This window comes from Benincasa hispida, chromosome 6 (assembly GCF_009727055.1).
Source record: "Benincasa hispida cultivar B227 chromosome 6, ASM972705v1, whole genome shotgun sequence".
NCBI classification, from domain to species: domain Eukaryota; kingdom Viridiplantae; phylum Streptophyta; class Magnoliopsida; order Cucurbitales; family Cucurbitaceae; genus Benincasa; species Benincasa hispida.
Genome location: NC_052354.1, coordinates 13,597,633 through 13,617,211, shown reverse-complemented (window position 1 = coordinate 13,617,211; position 19,579 = coordinate 13,597,633). Strand labels below are relative to the sequence as shown.

Sequence of the window (19,579 nt, the reverse complement as noted above, 5' to 3'; positions counted from 1 at the left end):
TGCCAAAGTGGGTCTCAAAGACCTGTATCTCTTTTTGATATACTACGAAAATATATTCACATAGCATATGGATAATCACTATGAATACATAGATCGTGTGGTTTAAAAACCACTATTGTCTCAAAACCTATAATCATAGTATTCTCAAATCATTATTAAAGAAAACATATTCACGATAAACGCAGACTATTTCTAAAATTCTCAATTGATATATCATCATAGATCTCAAATCTTTTTAAATCACTAAATTTAGGCTAAATGCATGAAAAAGTCAAAATTCATGGTAATTCTTGGAATTATCATAATATTTTTCAATGTAATTTAATTATCATAATATAATTAAATTACATTAAATTATATTACAAATTTCCATGGACTTTATATTACATTCAATTAAAAACTGACATGTGGCACTTCCTATTACATTCAATAAATTGACATGTGGCACGTTCATTTTTTGAAAAGGAAATTATTAAAAAAAAATGAGTTTTTGGTGCATGTAGAGGAAAGGGGAGCAATACCTAAACATTACTTTTTATATAATATAGTTTCATCTGTCAATCTTTCTAGAACAAAGTTTGAATTTTCAAATATACTGATGAACACTTCAGTGATAATACAGAAACTAAAAAGATTACAGCTGAAGAAAGAACTATGTTAGTTTGCTTTCCACATCTCTTTCAACTACATTTGGTTCTTGATCAGTCTCATCATTTCCTGTTTTATTTTTCAAAGATATCTGATTTAGAAACCTCCCAATAGCACTCTCTGATTTGGAAAATTTACGTCTACTTGGTCTGCTTCTATCATTCTTCTTGATGATATCTTCAAACACTGCATCGACAAGACTGCCAAACCGACGTTTGAATGTTGGAAATCTCGATATCAGTCTGGTGATCCCTCGAAGCCTTCATGGTAGACAGAAGAAAGCCATTATGGGTATGATGAAATTACCAGAATTCATTAAATGATGTACCAAGTTTTTCCAAGTACTTACCTTCGAGCCAATGCCTCAAGTTCGGCGCACTTGCATTTAGATTCTGGCGGCAAGCTGATGTTTGAATTCTTCATTCTAATGGGATCATCACCCAACAAGACCAATCTAGAGAGGTAGTCCTCTTCCTCCTCAGAGAGATTTATTGCTTTTATTTGCTCCTTGATGATCAGAAGAGGACTCAGAAACCAATCAAAGAATACATCTTGCGGTCGATTTGCGGTAGTAATCTCCGTAACGTTGTCATCTAAATCAATTGAAACCCAAATGGATTTGAAAGTAGTTTTTATATGCTCAAAGTCATCATCAAAAAGAAGGAAATGAAACTTACTCAGGAGCAATCCAGTTGAATCGGCTTTTGCCGAACGAAGGATTGTCTGAAGAATGCAGTAAGCAGGTAAGCCAATGCTAATGACTGTGATGTCATTATTGGATCTGGCATGCTCAATATCTTCAAGTGTTATTAATCCATTGGAGACGACAATTTCCCCTTGCCGCTTACACTCCTTAAAAAGACGATCAAGAAGCTATAGAAGAAAGCAGAGTCCAAAATTTTCATTCAGCTCTGGAAACTTTTGAGCTAAAGGAATGCACTAGTTATTATGAACACAAAGTACCTCCAAAGGTTTCAGCTCAAGAATGAGATTCTTAACCAAATCCGTAAGAGAGGGACAACTTCTAACAGATTGAGATTCTTCAGGTTTATCTACTGACTGCATATCCTTCTTTCGATAAATGGGTCTTTTCGTATACAATCAAAGAAACAATGTTATGTCAAGGTTCACTTGTGCAGTTAAAAGAGAGGTTTTTAAAGGGTAGGAAAATACCTAGGAAAACAGGAGCCATTGGCCATGTCTAGGACATCATTGCTGTAGTCATCATAAATGGAGATGGATGCCAAAATATAGCAAAGCCCCAACCAAAATGATGATTCCTGCAATCCAAATTCAAAAGTTAAGAATGAGCATATCTAGATATGCATAATTTGAGATCTAGATATGACACACACTAAATTAATTGAATCGTATGTAATATGAACAAATCATGTTGTTCAGTAAATCACACAAGAGCTGAAGATTACTAGTAGAGATTAACCATCGATAGAGATATGTTGAAATTGCAAGAAGGAATGATCAACTTAAGATTAAGAGAAAATGTAATAAACCTGATAAACCAATAAACCATGTCACAATAAACTAATAGTACTAATGTTCTTTGTAAGAGAATAAACCATGTCACAATAAACTAATAGTACTAATGTTCTCTTTTTTGCAAGACTACTTGGATCTAAATGAAACAGACCTTAAGTTTATATAATGAAAAAAAAACTTGGGTGCAGCTTAAAGTGCATCAATCAATTGTGCAACTCTTATTGTACTCAATTAAAAACTGACATGTGGCAAAACTTGGTGTTTTTTAAAAAAAAATTAAAAAAAAATAGGTTTTGGTGTGTGTAGAGGAAAGGGGAGCAATACCTAAATATTACTTTCTAGAACAAAGTTGGGATTTTCAAATACACTGATGAACACTTCAGTGACAATACAAAAACAAAAAGATTACAGCGGAAGAAAGAACTTTGTTAGTTTTCTTTCCACATCTCTTTCAACTACACTTGGTTCTTAATTAATCTCATCATTTCCTGTTTTATTATTCAAAGATATTTGATTTAAAAACGTCCCAATAACACTCTCTGATTTGGAAACTTTACGTCTACTTGGTCTGCTTCTATCATTCTTCTTGATGATATCTTCAAACACTGCATCGATAAGACTGCCAAACCGAACGGGGGCATCCTATACAAAGAGTTTGTATAAGACCTGACCACGAAGTGTTAACGTCTCGTTATATAACACCGTTCACGACATAGACTTCACTTCACTAAGATGACCATAGGTAACATGACCTCAATCCTGAGTGAGTTGGGAACTCTTGTCATTGAGGGCGGTCATTTGATTTGAATGTATATGGTGTATTTCGGTCACAGTGAAATTGGAGCGGTCCGAACGCACTCATGAAACTCTTCGTTAAGAGATCCTTCAATTGGTATCAGAGTCAGGTTATGATACTCTAATTTCATATGTTGCAACGAAATGAAATTTACGTTCTTGGTGGGTGTATTTCTACACTGTTTAATTGTTAAATTGCTGTGGATGTACGGATTAATGAATGTTTTCGTGGATGGTAGCCTCGGTTTGATTTAATTCTTTTACATTTGCGATTGTTTGTAAAGGTCCCTGCATTTTAGGCATTACTAATCGTTATCGAGTCTATATTCAAAGTTTGTTTGAGTTTTGAGTCGTTCGTGAAGAAGATCGGAGCAAGCGTTGCGATTCTTCGAGGAAAGAAGCGATCAAAGGTTGATTGCATCGTGCAGACGATGGAGTACGCAATCACTGTTGATCGCATCGTGCAGATGATGGGGTACGCGATCGTTGTTGATCGCATCAGTTAAATGATGGGATAGTCAAGGGTTTATTGTATTGTGTTGACGATCGGGTACGCGATCGCTGAGTATCATGTCGTGTAGACAATGGGATGCTCATATATCATTTAACGCACGCACGCACTGGACGATCGTTTAGGTCAGCAAATTTCATCGCTTAGTAACTGACTAAACGATCGTTTAGTAACGCAAGGTAAATCGCTTACCTGTCGCCGCGTTAAGCGATCACATAAACAATCAGGCTTCGCAACCTTGTTGTCGTCTACGCAATCATTTAATTTTGCTTCTATCATCTAGTGCGCGCTAGACGATCATCTACCTACGGCGTTTACTACATGATGGAGTCCTCCTGGCGGTTCAAGACCCGGTTCGCTTGTGAACCAGTTTGCTCTATGAAAAATGTAATAGGTATGGTTATTTCATTCCGCTTTTTGTAAAGGCTCATCTTGGTCTATTAATCCTTTATTTATTACATGCGATGCATGTTTTTTATGTCATATGGTATGCACATATAGTAAATCTCACCTTAGGTTATGAAACAGTCATGCATCATTTCTATATTGTAATTGTTATAATTTAGAGAAGCATGATTTAATAATGTAAGAGCATGCTCATGCATCATATAATATAAGAGTTATATTTATGCATGCATAAAAAGCATTGACATGCATCATCTTTATATTATAATTGTTATAGTATAAGGGTGAATAGTAGCATGTTTGCTTGGTTGTTACGCGTTATATAAAAGTTATGTATAGTAATGATTGGACATTGCATGAAGCATGACACATTGGTTTCTTTATAATTGTTATAAACACCTCGTCATGTGCAATTGTTTTAGTTGTTTCTTTTAAAAGTTAAAGAGAAATTATAACTAAAATAAATAAGTAAGACATGCATGCTCACTTAGGTTTAATTCATGGTTTTAAAGTGTTTAAAACTTGGATCACATAGAACTAAGATCACGGTTCTAATATGATTAGTAACCCTAAAACCTTGATCTTTTAATCAGTTTAATAGGATTAAATTGGCTAATAAAAGGTTAAAGTGTAGCAAATCTATCTATAAAGGACCTTTTGTGTAAGGCAGGTTCTGTCTAGGCTGGGATATTTAAGTTGACGGAAACGTAACACCCCTACCTGAGAACTTACCTGGAAAGGTGAATTAGATAGATTTGATGCATGCATGCAAGTTAAGGACAATCCATTAAAATGTTTAAATGTGATTATTTGAACTTGTTTTTTCATAGACAAACGTTGTTTATGAGCACAGTTCAAAAAGACGACTTAGACTAAAATCAGTAGTCGGATTGTCTAGGTTAATGAACCCTTAGGTAGAACATTCAGTGGGAGGTACTTGGGGCATAGATACTTCACTTAAATCTTTCATTTTTCTCCTAAATAATCCACACCGTGAGATCTACCCTCGGCTTTGTGGCACCTTTGGCGTGTCCCCCCTAACGGATGGTGTTTGAGTAGGTCAATATCAAGGTGGATGGAGAGAGTATTCATTATAAGTGGGAACGGGAAGTGTGACAGCATATCCCTCGGTCTTCCTCGTTAGGTTGAATAAAGTTACTACGCATCGCCTCGAGGCACCTTGGGAGTGTCCCCCCTAAAGAATGACAGTTTTGCGTATTTCTTTATTTGATCTCCTGTAAGAGGATAATGTAACTTAGTCTTTTGCCTTAATCTGCTTCTTCCCTACGGTGGGCTCATTTGGGTGGGACTCAAGCACCGAAAGCGAGGGGTCACACTTACACAGAATTGTTAAAGGTTAACAATTCTGGTACAAAAAATGGTGGTTGTTAGGTTTAGTTCGAAGAGTTGGTTCTGCCTAATGGTTGAGAATGTCTCATCCCAGCGAAGAGGCAACTGATCACCCCATTGGTGACATTTTTCTTGCCTCACTGGGGCATCATTGCAAAATAGAAGTCTATAACTTAGTGTACTTGAAACTGTTTTACAAAACTGATTAGTTTAAAAGTGGTTTAGCAAAATCTAATAAAGTTTTGTTCGTATTTTCAGCAGCTTTTGCAAAATGGCAACAACCACGTAGCAAGTCTTTCTGAAGTCTTGGCCAAGAAACATGAGCCTATGGTCTCAGCGCGTGAGATCATGGAGTCCCTGCAGGGGATGTTTGGACAACCGTCTGAACACTTATGCATGAGGCTCTTAAGTACATATTCAACTCCAAAATGGAAGAAGGCACCTCTGTTCTTCGTGAACATGTACTTAACATGATGATCCATTTTAATGTGGCAGAGTTGAATGGGTCTACCATCAATGAGGGCATCCAGGTTAGCATAATCCTGTATTCATTGCTAGAGAGTTTCCTGCACTTTGTTAGTAACATGATTCTTAACAAAATGAAATATAACCTTACAACCCTCCTCAACGAGTTGCAGACCTACCAATCTTTATTGAAAATTAAGGAAAAAAAAAGGGTGAGGCAAATGTTGCTTCATCCTCCAGGACTTTCTATATAGGTTCGACCTCAGGAACGAAGTCTACACCTTCTACTTCTAACTCTGGAAAGGGGAAGAAGAAGAAGGGTGGTAAGGGAAAAGCGAAGGCGCCTATTAACCCACAACCTATCACCCTAGAAGGCGTCCACCGGTTGCTAAGGGAAAGTGTTTCCACTGTAACCAAGATGGACACTGGAAGAGGAACTGTCCTCAGTATCTGAAAGAGAAGAAAGAAGCCAAGGCCGATAAAGGTAGATATGATTTACTAGTTCTTGAAACTTGTTTAGTGGAAAATGATGATTCTGCTTGGATAATTGATTTGGGCGCCACTAACCATGTTTGTTCTTCTTTTCAAGGGATTAGATCTTGGCGACAGCTGGAGGCTGGTAAGATGGCGATGCGAGCAGGCACTAGGCACGTCGTCTCAGCTGTGGCAGTAGGAAGGCTCCAGTTAGCTTTACAGAATACGTTTCTAGTTTTGAATGATGTATATATTGTTCCCGAACTAAAGAGGAACTTCATTTCTGTAAAGTGTTTATTGCAATGTAAATATACTTTTAATGTGGATAAAATATTTATTCATAAAGATGGTGTTTTTATTTGCATAGCAAATCTAAAATCGAATTTAAATGTGCTATGGCTTTTAGCCATTAATTCCCTCCATAATACTGAATTATTTAGAACTGTCGTAACTCAAACAAAACGTCGAAGAATTTCTCCAAAAGAAAATGCCTAACTTTGGCATCTACGTTTAGGACACATCAATCTTAATAGGATTGAGAGATTGGTGAAGAATAGACTTCTAAGTGAGTTACAAGAAAATTCTTTACCAGTGTGCGAATCTTGCCTTGAGGGTAAGATGACTAAACGACATTTTATTGGAAAAGGTTATAGAGCCAAAGAGCATCTTGAGTTAGTACATTCTGGCCTTTGTGGTCCTATGAATGTGCGAGCCCGAGGTGGCTATGAATATTTTATCAGTTTATTGATGATTACTCCAGGTACGGGGATGTTTATCTTATACAACGGAAGTCTGAATCCTTTGAAAAGTTTAAAGAGTTCAAGGCTGAAGTTGAAAACACATTAGATAGACAGATTAAAACACTTCAATCGGATCGAGGTGGAGAGTTTTTGGACTCGACATTCCAGGACTATTTGATAGAACATGGAATCGTTTTCCAACTCTCAGTACTGGGTACACCTCAACAGAATGGTGTAGCGGAGAGGAGAAATATGACCTTGTTAGACATGGTTCGCTTGATGATGAGTTACGCTTCCTTACGGGACCTTTTTTGGGGTTTCGCAGTGGAGACTACAGTATATATACTCAACTGTGTTCCATCCAAGAGTGTTGCAAAAACACCTCTAGAGTTCTGCATTTGACGTTTCCCTGCACATGTGCTTGAGACTAATTCCAAGAAGTTGGAACCACGGTCGAGGTTATGCCTCTTTGTAGGCTACCTCAAAGGTACACGAGGTGGTTATTTTTATGATCCGACGGAAAATAGGGTGTTTATTTCAACAAACGCTACTTTCTTGGAGGAGGATCATATAAAAGAGCACAGTACACAAAGAAAAGTCGTGTTGCATGAGCTTTCCAATGAAACTACTAAAAATTCAACAAGAGTTGTTGAAGAGCCTGCTACATTAGCAGGAGTTATTGATGGGAGTTCATCCAGTAGGTCGGTTTCACCTCAAGAGTTGAGAGAACCTCGACGTAATGGGAGGGTTGCGAACCCATTTGTTCGCTATCTGCGTTTCACGAAAATCCTTGCTATGGTAGCAGATGGCGACGTTGAGGATTCGTTGTCTTATCAGAAGGCAATGGAGGATGTTGACTGGGATGAATGGGTCAAGGCTATGGATCTCGAGATGGAGTCGATGTACTTCAATTCAGTATAGGATCTTGTAGATCAGTCTGATGGGGTAAGACCTATAGGTTGTAAATGGATCTATAAGCGCAAACGGGGTACTGATGGGAAGGTACAGACCTTCAAGGGTCGACTTGTGGCAAAGGGTTATACTCAGGTAGAGGGAGTCGACTATGAGGAGACTTTCTCGCCTGTTGCCATGTTAAAGTCAATTCGCATCCTCCTATCCATTGCAGCTTATTATAATTATGAGATTTGGCAAATGGACGCCAAGACGACCTTTCTGAATGATAATCTTGAAGAGACCATTTACATGGTACAACCCGAGGGATTCATAGCCTAAGGTCAAGAGCAAAAGGTTTTCAAACTAAATTGGTCCATTTATGGACTAAAACAGGCATCTCGATCTTGGAACATACGGTATGATACTGTGATCAAATCGTATGGCTTTGACCAAAACGTTGATGAACCTTGTATCTACAAGAAGATCATCAAGGCTCCAGTAGTCTTTTTAGTGTTGTACGTAGATGATGTCCTACTCATTGGGAATGATGTAGGTTTACTGATTGCAGTTAACAACTGGCTAGCAACCCAATTCCAAATGAAAGATTTGAGAGAGGCTCAGTTTGTTCTAGGTATACAGATCTTTTGAGATCATAAGAGCAAAGTGATAATACTGTCTCAGACATCATACATTGACAAAATATTGCTCAAGTATTTGATGCAGGACTCAAAGAGGGGCCTACTGCTATTCAGGCATGAAGTCACTTTGTCTAAGGACATGTGTCCTAAGATGCCTCAAGAGGTTGAGGAGATGAGATGGGTCCCATATGCGTCTGCCGTTGGCAATTTGATGTACATAATGCTCTGTACTCATTCAGACATTTGCTACGCTGTGGACATAGTCAGTAGGTATTAGTCTAACCCAGGCTAGGGTCACTGGACCGCAGTGAAGAACATCTTCAAGTATTTTCGAAGAACAAGGGACCACATACCCGTGTATGGTTTTAGGGATTTGATTCTTACCGAATACACAAATTCTGACTTTTAAACTGATAAGGACTCTCGCAAGTCCACATCAGGTTCAGTCTTTACTCTTAACGGATGAGCTGTAGTGTGGCGAAGCACTAAGCAGTGGTACATCGTTGACTCCACCATGGAGGCAGAGTACGTCGCGGCTTGTGAAGCTGCTAAGGAGGCCGTCTGGCTCAGGAAGTTCTTGATAGAACTGGAAGTTGTTCCAGATTTGCTAGGCCCATTACTCTCTATTGTGATAATAGTGGGGCAGTGGCGAACTCCAAGGAGCCGAGGAGTCACAGGTGTGACAAACACATTGAGTGGAAGTATCATTTGATCTGCGAGATAGTGCATCGAGGGGACGTGATCGTCACAAAGATCGCTTCGGAGCATAATGTTGCTGACCCGTTTACAAAGGCTCTCACGACTACAGTGTTTGAGGGTCACCTATGGAGCATGGGTCTACAGGATCACCCGCAGCTGGATTAGGACAAGTGGGAGATTTTCTTGTACTAGGCTTTTATGCCCTAGTTTATTGTTTTGTATTAGTTTTTTGTACACCCCACTTCGCTTTAGGACAAATGGGAGATTGTTGGGTTGATAGTCTAAAGTCTTGTGTCCTATAGTTTGTAAATAGTTTGTACGAACACTTGTATTGTATAATATATGATATTTTACTTCACATCTTGTATTTTGCTCAGTTGCATGTTTTATTTGCTTTACCACAAACTAATAAACATAAAATCCCTGGTTATCTGTATGTAACTCAAACATGTATGTGGTGACATACAAGTGGATCATGTCTTGAGTGATAACCAAAATAGTCTGTAGTATATGGATATAGGAGGGAAACCTTATCCTGGTAGGGCTACGGATGCGACCTGCTTTGTGAAATGGTCACAAGTGTTGTGACTTGTGACAGATGGTCTGATCCTGATCATTCGTGTTGGGGACATGCGAACAGGGGCGTCCTATAAAAAGAGTTTGTATAAGACCTGACCACGAAGTGTTAACGTCTCGTTATATATCACTGTTCATGATAGAGACTTCACTTCACTAGGATGACCATAGGTAACATGACCTCAAGTAACATGACCTTAATCCTGAGAGAGTTGGGAACTCCTGTTATTGAGAGCGGTCCTTTGATTTATATGGGTGTGAGTGGCCAGGTCGCCGATCTAAACCTACTATTTTGGAGATTCGCCTGATTTGGGAGTTGGAAACTTAGCTACACAAGATGGAATTCACTCCTTCCCCGAGGTAGGGGTAAGTAGATAGATAGCTCTTTTAAGGGCTGATTCCAGGGCTTAAACGATGTGGCGCCACACACCTTCTCTTGGCCCGAGAGGTGTTCACACATAGTTGGACTATGTTGTATTGCTCATTAGAGGAATCAGTGGTATTTAAAGAGTGAGATATAACTATAGGGGCAAAATGATAATTTGGTCTAGTTGTACTTACGAGCATCTGTGAAGGGTCATCGTACTCATGATTGGTTTATATCCGATGGACACAAAAATATATCTGTGGTAAGAAGAGTTCAGCTGTTGGTATTTAATGAAATGCCTAACAGTCAATGGATGGTGGATCTCGTGGCTAAAGAGTTTAGTCAGCTATTCACGGACCATTGGAGCTTCGAGCCACAGGTCCATTAGGTCCCCTGGGTAGCTTGGATAAAGTCGAGAATCAGTGTTTGAGTTAATTTGGAATGTTCAAACTGACAAGAGGAAGTTAGATCATGTATGATATAATTGGACTGGTTAATTATATATGACATAATTGGCTAAATGTATGAGATACATTATTTTGGAAGAAATTAGATATAAATATGTTTTGTACCAAGTAGAGAAGAAATTACTATAGTAGATATATGATATCAAACTATAGGTAAAAATATAATATGATTATATTTATTAATAATTTAATTGGTTAATTATATGATAATTAACCCAAAATCTCGCTCGGACATGCGTTAGTGAGAACAACGTCGATTATTGTAACCGATGAATAAAAATGAAATTTGTTTCATTTTGAATAGTTATGGAAAATATTGGAAGTTTGGCGTTAGTGTGGAAACGTAATCGATCGTTTAAAATCGAGAGCCTATACGATAGTCACTCAGCGTCTAAACGATCACATACCTCGCGCTTAAACGATCGCCTACCTAACGCCTAAACGTCGCACACTAAGTCCTAAACGATCGGTTATCTTTTTTAAACGATCGTGTAGTGTGTCATGTTTGCTAAATGATCACCTCTGTTTTCTAAACGATTGTTCAGTAAAATCTACACGATCTGTAGTTTCTTCTAAGCGATAAGCATCTTGCTATACGATAGCTTCATATTCCCTCTCACTTACTTATCGACTACACGATCAATTCTTCCTCCTACCTCTACCAAAAACACCAAAGACCACGCTTTGGGTTCTCACTCCAAGAATACATGGGGCTCTTTTCTGGTGGTGTCGTCCTCGTTGCGTTCGTGTTTTTGCGGTTTTTTGTGCTGCTATAGTCGACGCATCTACTGGGCATTGGTTGATCGGGTAGAGGTCATTCACTGCGTTGAGTTCCAAAGTTTGAAGACCGTCTTTAACTGGTACAAGAACTCTCTCCCTTGTTTTTTCTTGTTCAAAGCACGTTGTTAATTATTGTTTGTTTGCATAACTGTGCGTTTGTATGTATATGGTGTATTTCGATCACGGTGAAATTGAAGCGATCCGAATGCGCTCATGGAACTCTTCATTAGGAAATCCGAACCCTTTCTTTGGAAAAAAGGACTCAGTCATAGTCTATGAATTATTCTTCATTAGAGGAATTGGTGGTACTTAAGGAGTTAGATGTAACTACAGGGGCAAAACGGTATAGTGGTCCAGCCGTACTTACGAGTAATTTGTGAAGGGTTATCGCACTGTTGATTGGTTAATATGGATATAGAAATATATCTGTAGTGAGAGAGTGTAGTGTCGGTATTTAGTGGAGTGCCCAATAATTAATGGATTGTGGATCTCGTGACTAAAGAGTTTAGTCAGCTATTCATGTACCGTTGGAGCTTTAAGTTACAAGTCCTTAAGTATCCTTGGTAGCTCAATGGGTTCAAGTTAGAGATGTCCACGGGGTGGGACGGGGCCGGGGATGCCATTCTCCATCCCTATCCCCGCTCTCCATTTCATTCCCCATCCCCGTGTAATTTCCTACGGGGATCGGGGTGGGGATTCCCCACGGGGAATTTTTTTCGTTACTTTTTTTTTTGTGTAAAAAATCAATTAATTTAAATCACTAATGTGAACAAATTTTAATTAAATAATTAATTTTATCACTAAATTGTTTATTATAGTTAGTTTTGTAGGACAATTTGAATTTAAAAATAAATTACTCAAATTTTGGTCTAAAAAAGTTAATTAATTTCTTATAGTAGAAAGAAATAAATATAAATCAAATTATTCACATATATAATCTAAATTTAAATATTTAATTTAAACATATTCATTATCTTCTCCAATAAATAATCAAATTTGAAATTTAAATGTAATATTTATATAATAATAATAATAACATAACAGTAGATAACTATACTAAATAAATATATAGAAACTAATCGGAGTGGGGACAGAGAACGAGGCTTGGGCGGGGAGGGGACGAGGATTGCGTTCCCCGTCTCCGTCCCCGTTTAGCTCACGGGAAATTTTTTCCCCCACTCCCTCCCCCATTCCCTACCTAATCGGGGAATCCCCGTGGGACCCGTCTTCGTGGAAAATTAGATATCTCTAGATTAAGTTAGAATTAGACTTTTGGGTTAGTTTGAAGTGTTCAAATTAACAGAAAAAATTCAAAATTATTATGTGATATTTATTAATTGTGTGATATATTAGATACATTAAATGAGAAATAAATATAATATGATTTATATATTAAGAGCCATAAATTGAAAAAGACTATGCTTTGTATGTTTCATGAGATGAAATATTCAAACTATAGGTTATAAATATAATATGATAAGTTGGTTATCATATTTATTTATAATATATTAATTATATGATAATTAATTCTTTTTCTCTAATAACCGATTGAGTGGGAGGTTATTAGAAATTTTGTGGTAACCGTGACATAAAAGGAAAATAGTTTTCCAAAATTAGTAGTTGCTTAATTCGGAAAGTACTCATGGAAAAGGGCTATCAAGTAAAATTGTTTTACTAAGTGATAGTCGTTGAGAGACTAAAAAATCATTTAGAGTTGACTATACGATAGTGATTTAGTTGATCGTTGCTACACGATCAAGTAGCAAAGTCTATGCGATATGCTTCAGTTTACCAAACGATCGAGTACATCGTCTATGCGATAGACAGTATCATATCTCCCACTTACTCGATCGCTTACCTCCTCTATTTTTCAAGGTAAGATCATACAGAGCTCACAACTCCTGGATTCTCACACCGAGAATACCAAGGTAACACTTGTGGTAGTGTCTTTACTCAGTTCGTGAATCGAGTTGGACTCGATTGAACTTGAGCGTATCCAGACGATCGTTGTGTTCGTGTTTGTTGGTTGTACTGGTCATTGTGTTCAAGTGTTGTTGTTGGACGCATTGAATACTGATCGAGGGATTCTTGAAGAATGGTTCTTCAAACGTACGCATACTCTATCCCTTGTTTCTCTTATAGCATGCTGTAATTTCTGTATATGCATGACCTGTTAGTTTCCATTTTAAGACTGTGATTGATTTTGTTCATTCAAAATGGAATTTGGAACGATCCCTTCTGCTGCTCATGGAAACCCCCGTGTTTGATTTCCTTCACTTATTGTTCTAGTTAAATCTTTGGGCGCAAAAATATTCTACAGTGTGAAGAGTACAACTTATGGGTCTTTAGTGGAGTGACCCACAGTTAATGAATGTTCATTAACATAATTAAAAAGTTTAATTAGTTAATGTCAAATTTTTTGAGCTTCTAATATGCAGGTTCATCAGGTCCCCTTGCTAGCTCATAATGGGTAAACATGGACCAAGAGATTTGAAAGAATTTGAATTGTTCAAATTAAATAAGGGAGTAACATTAATTGTATATGATACAACTACTCTCATGGATCGATACATTGTCATATAAAATTAATTTGAATAAGTTTCAATATTAAACTATATAATAAAAGAAGATTTAACATATTCAAATATGATTCAAATATTAAATTAATATGAATAAGATTCATATTAAAACTATAGGTTATGAGAGAGATCTACATTTGAATATGATTTAAATGTACATATAATTAAATATGAGATATTTAATTAAAATAAAAAAACCAATTAATTAATTTGATCAATTAATTTTTTAATTTAATTAAATGAATTTTATTTCATTTTAATTAATAATTAATTTAATTCAATTAAAACAATTAAATCTGTTTTAGTTTAATTAAATAAAGGAAGTGGAAGATATACTTCCACTTCATGTATTAATGAGTTGGAATTTTTTTTAGAATATTTGTAATAGATAATAAAATAAGGGACTAAACATATATCACCTCTTTAAAACATTTGCAAATATGGAAGTTTGGACTAGTCAATTTTTTAATTTTTCAAATTTTCAATTTTGTCCTCCCTTGTCTTGTCTTGTTGCACACCTTCTTCTTCTTCATTTTTTTTTTTTTGTTAAAGGCCGAATTTCGTACCCAAGAATTTAAAGTACCAAGTTCATAAGTGACTGACCAACAAGCCAATCATCAAGTTTGATTATTATAATGAAACATTAAATATAAATAGCAAATGAAAACAAATTTGAAAGAAACTATTTTTTTAGTCCACAAATTTGAACCATTTTTAGAAAAATTTCTTAAAAGTTTGAAATAAGAAACGAGAATAGTTATTAAACAAGTTTATTTCTCAAAAAATGAGAAATGTGAACGATATCAGATAGGTCAATATTTTTTTTTTCTTTTTATAGGACTTTAAGAGTATGCTGTTTATCGGAAATAAACTTGAAAAAGTAGCATAGATGGCCCAAAATCAAGAGCAAAAATTGAAATATTTGTATATTTGTGTACCATAATATTTGTTTACAAAATAAAACGAAGAAGAAGGGTTCGGTTTGGTTGTTCACTATTTTTACGAAAGTGCTCTTGAGAGGTATCGGAAAGAAAAAGGACCGTACAAATGTTTGAAAATGACAAGGAAAGGGACAATAAGGTGGTCAATAACTATCATTAATAGTAGCTACTACTTATAGCATGTTATCGGTGATAGAAGCTAATACTGATAGCACGTTACCGTTGATAGAAACTACCACTAATAGCACGTTATGAATGATATAAGCTACCACTGATAGCATGTTATCGGTGATAGAAAGCTATCACTGATAGCATGATATCAATGAAATCATTAATATCATGATATCATGATGTCAGTGAGATCATTGATAGCATCTTATCAATGATGTTAGTGAAAGAAGCTATCACTAATAACCATGATATGAGTGATACTAGTGATACCGGTGATAGAAGTTAGGTAAAATATATATATCGAATTTCTTTGAAGTTCATAACTAGTTATATAAGTCTATCATTGCTAGTCTTAAGTGTTACAAGGTTGATTCTAATTGATGAAAGTCTATCAATGATAAATTGATAACTGCTATCAGTGATAGCGACAATATAAGATTATTAGTGATAACTACTGTATTAATCTTTCAAAGTTGATAGTTATTTATGAAAGTCTATCAGTGATAGTCACTAATAGTTTTCCATCACTGGTATAGCTCAATCCTTTAAAGTTGTTGGTTTTCTTTCAATGTTGATAACTATTTATAACAATCTATCATTGATAGCCACCGATAGTCTTAACTATTAATATTTCAAGATCGATTCCAATGATGAAAGTGTATAAATGATAGTCACTAATAACTAATAGAAAATTAAAAGCTAATATTTTTAAGATTGTATAATTTCTAAAGTTGAAAGCTACCACTGGTAGCAACTATCGGTGATAGCAATTGATAGTAGCTATTAGTGGCTATCATTACTATTAGTGATAACATCTATCAGTGACTATCACTTATAGCTGTTATCAGTGATTGCTTTCAATTTTAGAAAATCGAGAAGAAGCGAGCAAAATGGTGGTTAGACGTGAGGGTTTTAGTCTTTTACCATTTTTTGTTCTATATATGTAATTATTTTATTCTTGTACTACATATTCTATTATTTTGGGTTTGAATTCCATTTATGCGACTAGCTTTTTTTTCTAAGGTTTGTTATGGAAGAGAAATAACTTCCCATTTTCCTCTCTTCTCTCTCAATGATTTTATAGAGAAATTAGTTCTCTCCAAAATCTCTCCAATACATCAATTCCCTTTAATTTTTTTTTTAAAAAAGAGGATTCCATCATCCGGTTCTTGCCAGAGATATAATGGGGAAGATCAATTGGAGGCTTCCCGAATGTGACGTGTTGGTTTGTTCATGACAAAGGAATTTTTTAAGAAAGCAGTGTTCTACAAAGTTAAGTCCTTTTAACTCAATTTATGTTCTTGAATATATGCTTAGCCTGAAATTTATTTTTAATTTTGTATTTTCATTCTCCCAATTTCAAGACAAAAGCGATAAATCGCTTCCGCTATGGGTTTTCTATCCCTTCATTAAGCACATTAAATATCATAAAGGGGAAAGATGAGAGGCACTAAGATAACACATTTCTGGTGCTATCAATTACTATTTCATGTGTCATTATTTGGTGGTTATTGGGAGACAGTGAATTCTAGAGAGAGAAAAATTAATATATTTAAGATGAATTATTCTTTTTTTTTTTTTTTTTAAAAAAAATACTATGATAAAAAAGTAAAGAACTAAAGGGTGTTTGGCTTACCAACATGAGTCGAGTTGAGTTGGCATAATATACCAACTCAATATTTGACCCACCAACTTTAAATGCTGGTGGAGTTGAGTTAGTATATTTTACCAACTTACTCAACTCACCCTTCTTCCAATGTTTTCAATGGCTCAACCTATCGGCCACTTCGACGACTATCACTGTCACACTCCAACTGCAGACTTCGACAACCATCTTTGGCGACAATTTCGGTGACCAACTCTGATGACCACCTTCGTGCAATCAACTCTAACAACCAATTCTGAGCTCTAGCAACCACTTCCGATTAAAACTTTAGTGACCCAACTCTGATGACCACCTTCGCACCACAAACTCCGTTGACCCATTTTATATTTTGATAACCACCTCCAACAACAAACTCCGATAACCACCTTCATAGGCTCCGAAAACCACCTTCATAGGCTCCGACAACCACCTCTGACGAAAATCACCTTTGATGATCAACTTTGACTACCACTTTCGAGTAAGCAACTACGATGACCAACTCCGAGCTTCGACAATCACCTTTGATAACAAACTCCGATAACCAATTCCAATACCATTTTCATGTGACCAACTTTATACTCCGACTATAAACTCTAATGACAACCACTTCTGACTATTATAAGACTGATGATTGTTAAAGTATATTACAGGATTGTTGATTATATAAGTAATAGTATTTTGTTTAAATTAAATGCAATATTTATACGTAGAAGTTTGTAAATATATTTGTATTTAATTGAATTGACATACCAAGAGCGTTAATAATATTTGACAAAAAAAATGTATGTAGTTGAAAAGTACGTAACATATAACAAAAAACCATAAAATGGAGATTTTTTCTTTGAACATTTTTTAGCATGGATTAGTAAAAAATGAAAATTTGTTCTCTGATGATTCTCCAAATTTGGAAGAATTGAAAGTGAAATTATTGAAAAAATGTGGTGGCATTCCATCGGCTGCTAAGATGATGAGGAAGATTCAATTAAAAAACTTCATGACAGAGTAAAAATACATACAACAATAGAAAGAAGAAGAAAGAGAAGAAGGTGTGGATGAAATTCATAAAGAAAACTTAGGAGTCAAAAGTTCCAATTTCTCTTTAATTTCTCATTTTATTTAACTATATTTCTACAAGAAATATAGTGAGTTAATTATTATTCATTACCAAAGAAGAAAAAAGAAAGACAGGAAAACTTTAAAACTTAAAAGAAAAAAATTGCAATCTAATATGTTATTGAAACAAAGATGGGTAGAATTATTAAATAAAAAAGTTTCAAAACAAAAATAGTAATCATAGAAACAGATTACATAGAGTTCAAAATACTACAACAGATACTTCAGACATATGACTTCGACTCTACACCCCAAACACAGATATATGAACTCAGACCAAATAACTCTACATCTCAAACTACAACATATAAACTCCGTAGATATATGAATTTTACAAACATATGAATTTCATATATCCTATCATTACTGTCAGAAGAACGGAAAAGCATGCCATATAAAGCAATAAAATAGGGAAACATTTGTTTAACTCAATAAACTAGGAGATAAAAACAATCCCCAACCATGAAAATCAAGTCAAATATGTAAAGAAAGTAATGAAATAATGGAAATATAAATTATAAAAATAGAAAGACAGAATGATGTATTTTTTTTAGTGTCTACGACAACAGAAAAATAATGATATATATGTACTTTTAATAAAAATAGTAAACATATAAAAAAATAGTTAAAAAAAGACCAAATCAAAACAAAGAAGCGCATGATTAATTAAAAAGGAAAAAATATTAATCAACAAAAAAAAAATAATAAAAAAAATTAGTAATAATATATCACCATGAAATATTTCTTGTATGTTTAAAATTGATTCTTTCTATCAAATATTTTGTATATCAAATAACATTTACAAAATAAACCTCTTTTTCTATTTGTTTTAGATCGATTATTGTAATGTTTATATTAAATTGGTATATAATTTGTGTAGTTCCTTTTTTGCTACTAAAATTTGTGAGAATTTATATATCAATTATTTCAAAGTTTGGTAAAAGTTGATTAAACAATTTAGATTGAATATGAGAAATCTTTCTTCTCTAACGTATTGAATTTAATTGAAAATTGTTAGGTGGAAATTGGTGTATTAGTTTCCTTGCAAATTGATATTTAACATAGAATACATATAGCAATATAATTTTTCAGTTAAAATTAAAATTAGAACTATTTACTTGTAATAAACCAACAAGATGAAATAAAAAAAAATGTATTTATTTCATTTAGTACCATTTAGGTGTTATGTAGCAATAAACCAACAATATAGATGTTGTTAAAGGATAAAATTTTAGACCAATCACAAGTCACCACGTCGTTTGCTAAATTAATGACTATTTCTAAATCATTCACTTTGGGTCTAATTAGAAGTTGACACATGTTCCGAATTGAATTGAAGACCAGTTTCGATGACGTCATGCGGTTGAATTAGATGAGATTAAGTTGGCCCAATTTGATATTATTATATGGGTTTCAAAGCAAAACACAAAAAAAAAAAAGAAAAAAAGTTACCAACTAATTGGGCCCGAAAGGCCAGGCCCATAGACCAACCAAACCCCCGAAGCCCGCCTGAGAACTCTATAAATAGTGATATATCTCTTCATTTGTAAAGGCAACATTTTCTATATTAGAGGACCCAGAGAGAATTCATCAACAATCATAAGACTCCCAAGACTCCTGAAGCTGTACTCCTATAAGACAGAAAGACCCTTGAAGACACAAAGACTCTTTCCAAAGATTTCTACTCCAAGAACTTCTACTTCAAGCTTCCAAGACTTCTACTTCAAGAACGTTCGGTGCTTTCTTTCTCCAAGTCAAGCACATTCACCAACTGAGAGAGAATCAGAGGATCAAGTATTAGAGATCGAACCACATCGCATCAAA

General features: G+C 35.2%; 1 protein-coding gene across 1 annotated transcript; it reads right to left on the bottom strand.

Annotated features, from left to right (window-relative positions):
• Positions 1-578: 578 nt before the first annotated feature.
• LOC120079109 (uncharacterized membrane protein At3g27390-like) lies at positions 579-3,730 on the bottom strand. The gene is made up of 6 exons (XM_039033293.1): positions 3,644-3,730; positions 1,822-1,928; positions 1,612-1,735; positions 1,326-1,521; positions 998-1,241; positions 579-908 (listed from the first exon to the last, which is right to left on the bottom strand). Exons 1-6 carry the CDS (start codon positions 3,728-3,730, stop codon positions 653-655), a joined length of 1,014 nt encoding a protein of 337 aa, XP_038889221.1. The 3' UTR covers positions 579-652.
• Positions 3,731-19,579: the final 15,849 nt, after the last annotated feature.

Bases quoted from the DNA above. Each gene is read 5' to 3' on its own strand.
- LOC120079109 (XM_039033293.1), bottom strand. From the start codon at position 3,730: ATGATAGAAGCAAAATTAAATGATTGCGTAGACGACAACAAGGTTGCG. The intron at 1,736-1,821 runs GTATTTTCCTAC...GTATACGAAAAG, and splicing joins AATGGCTCCTGTTTTCCTAG to ACCCATTTATCGAAAGAAGG. The intron at 1,522-1,611 runs GTACTTTGTGTT...TTTCTTCTATAG, and splicing joins TTGAGCTGAAACCTTTGGAG to CTTCTTGATCGTCTTTTTAA.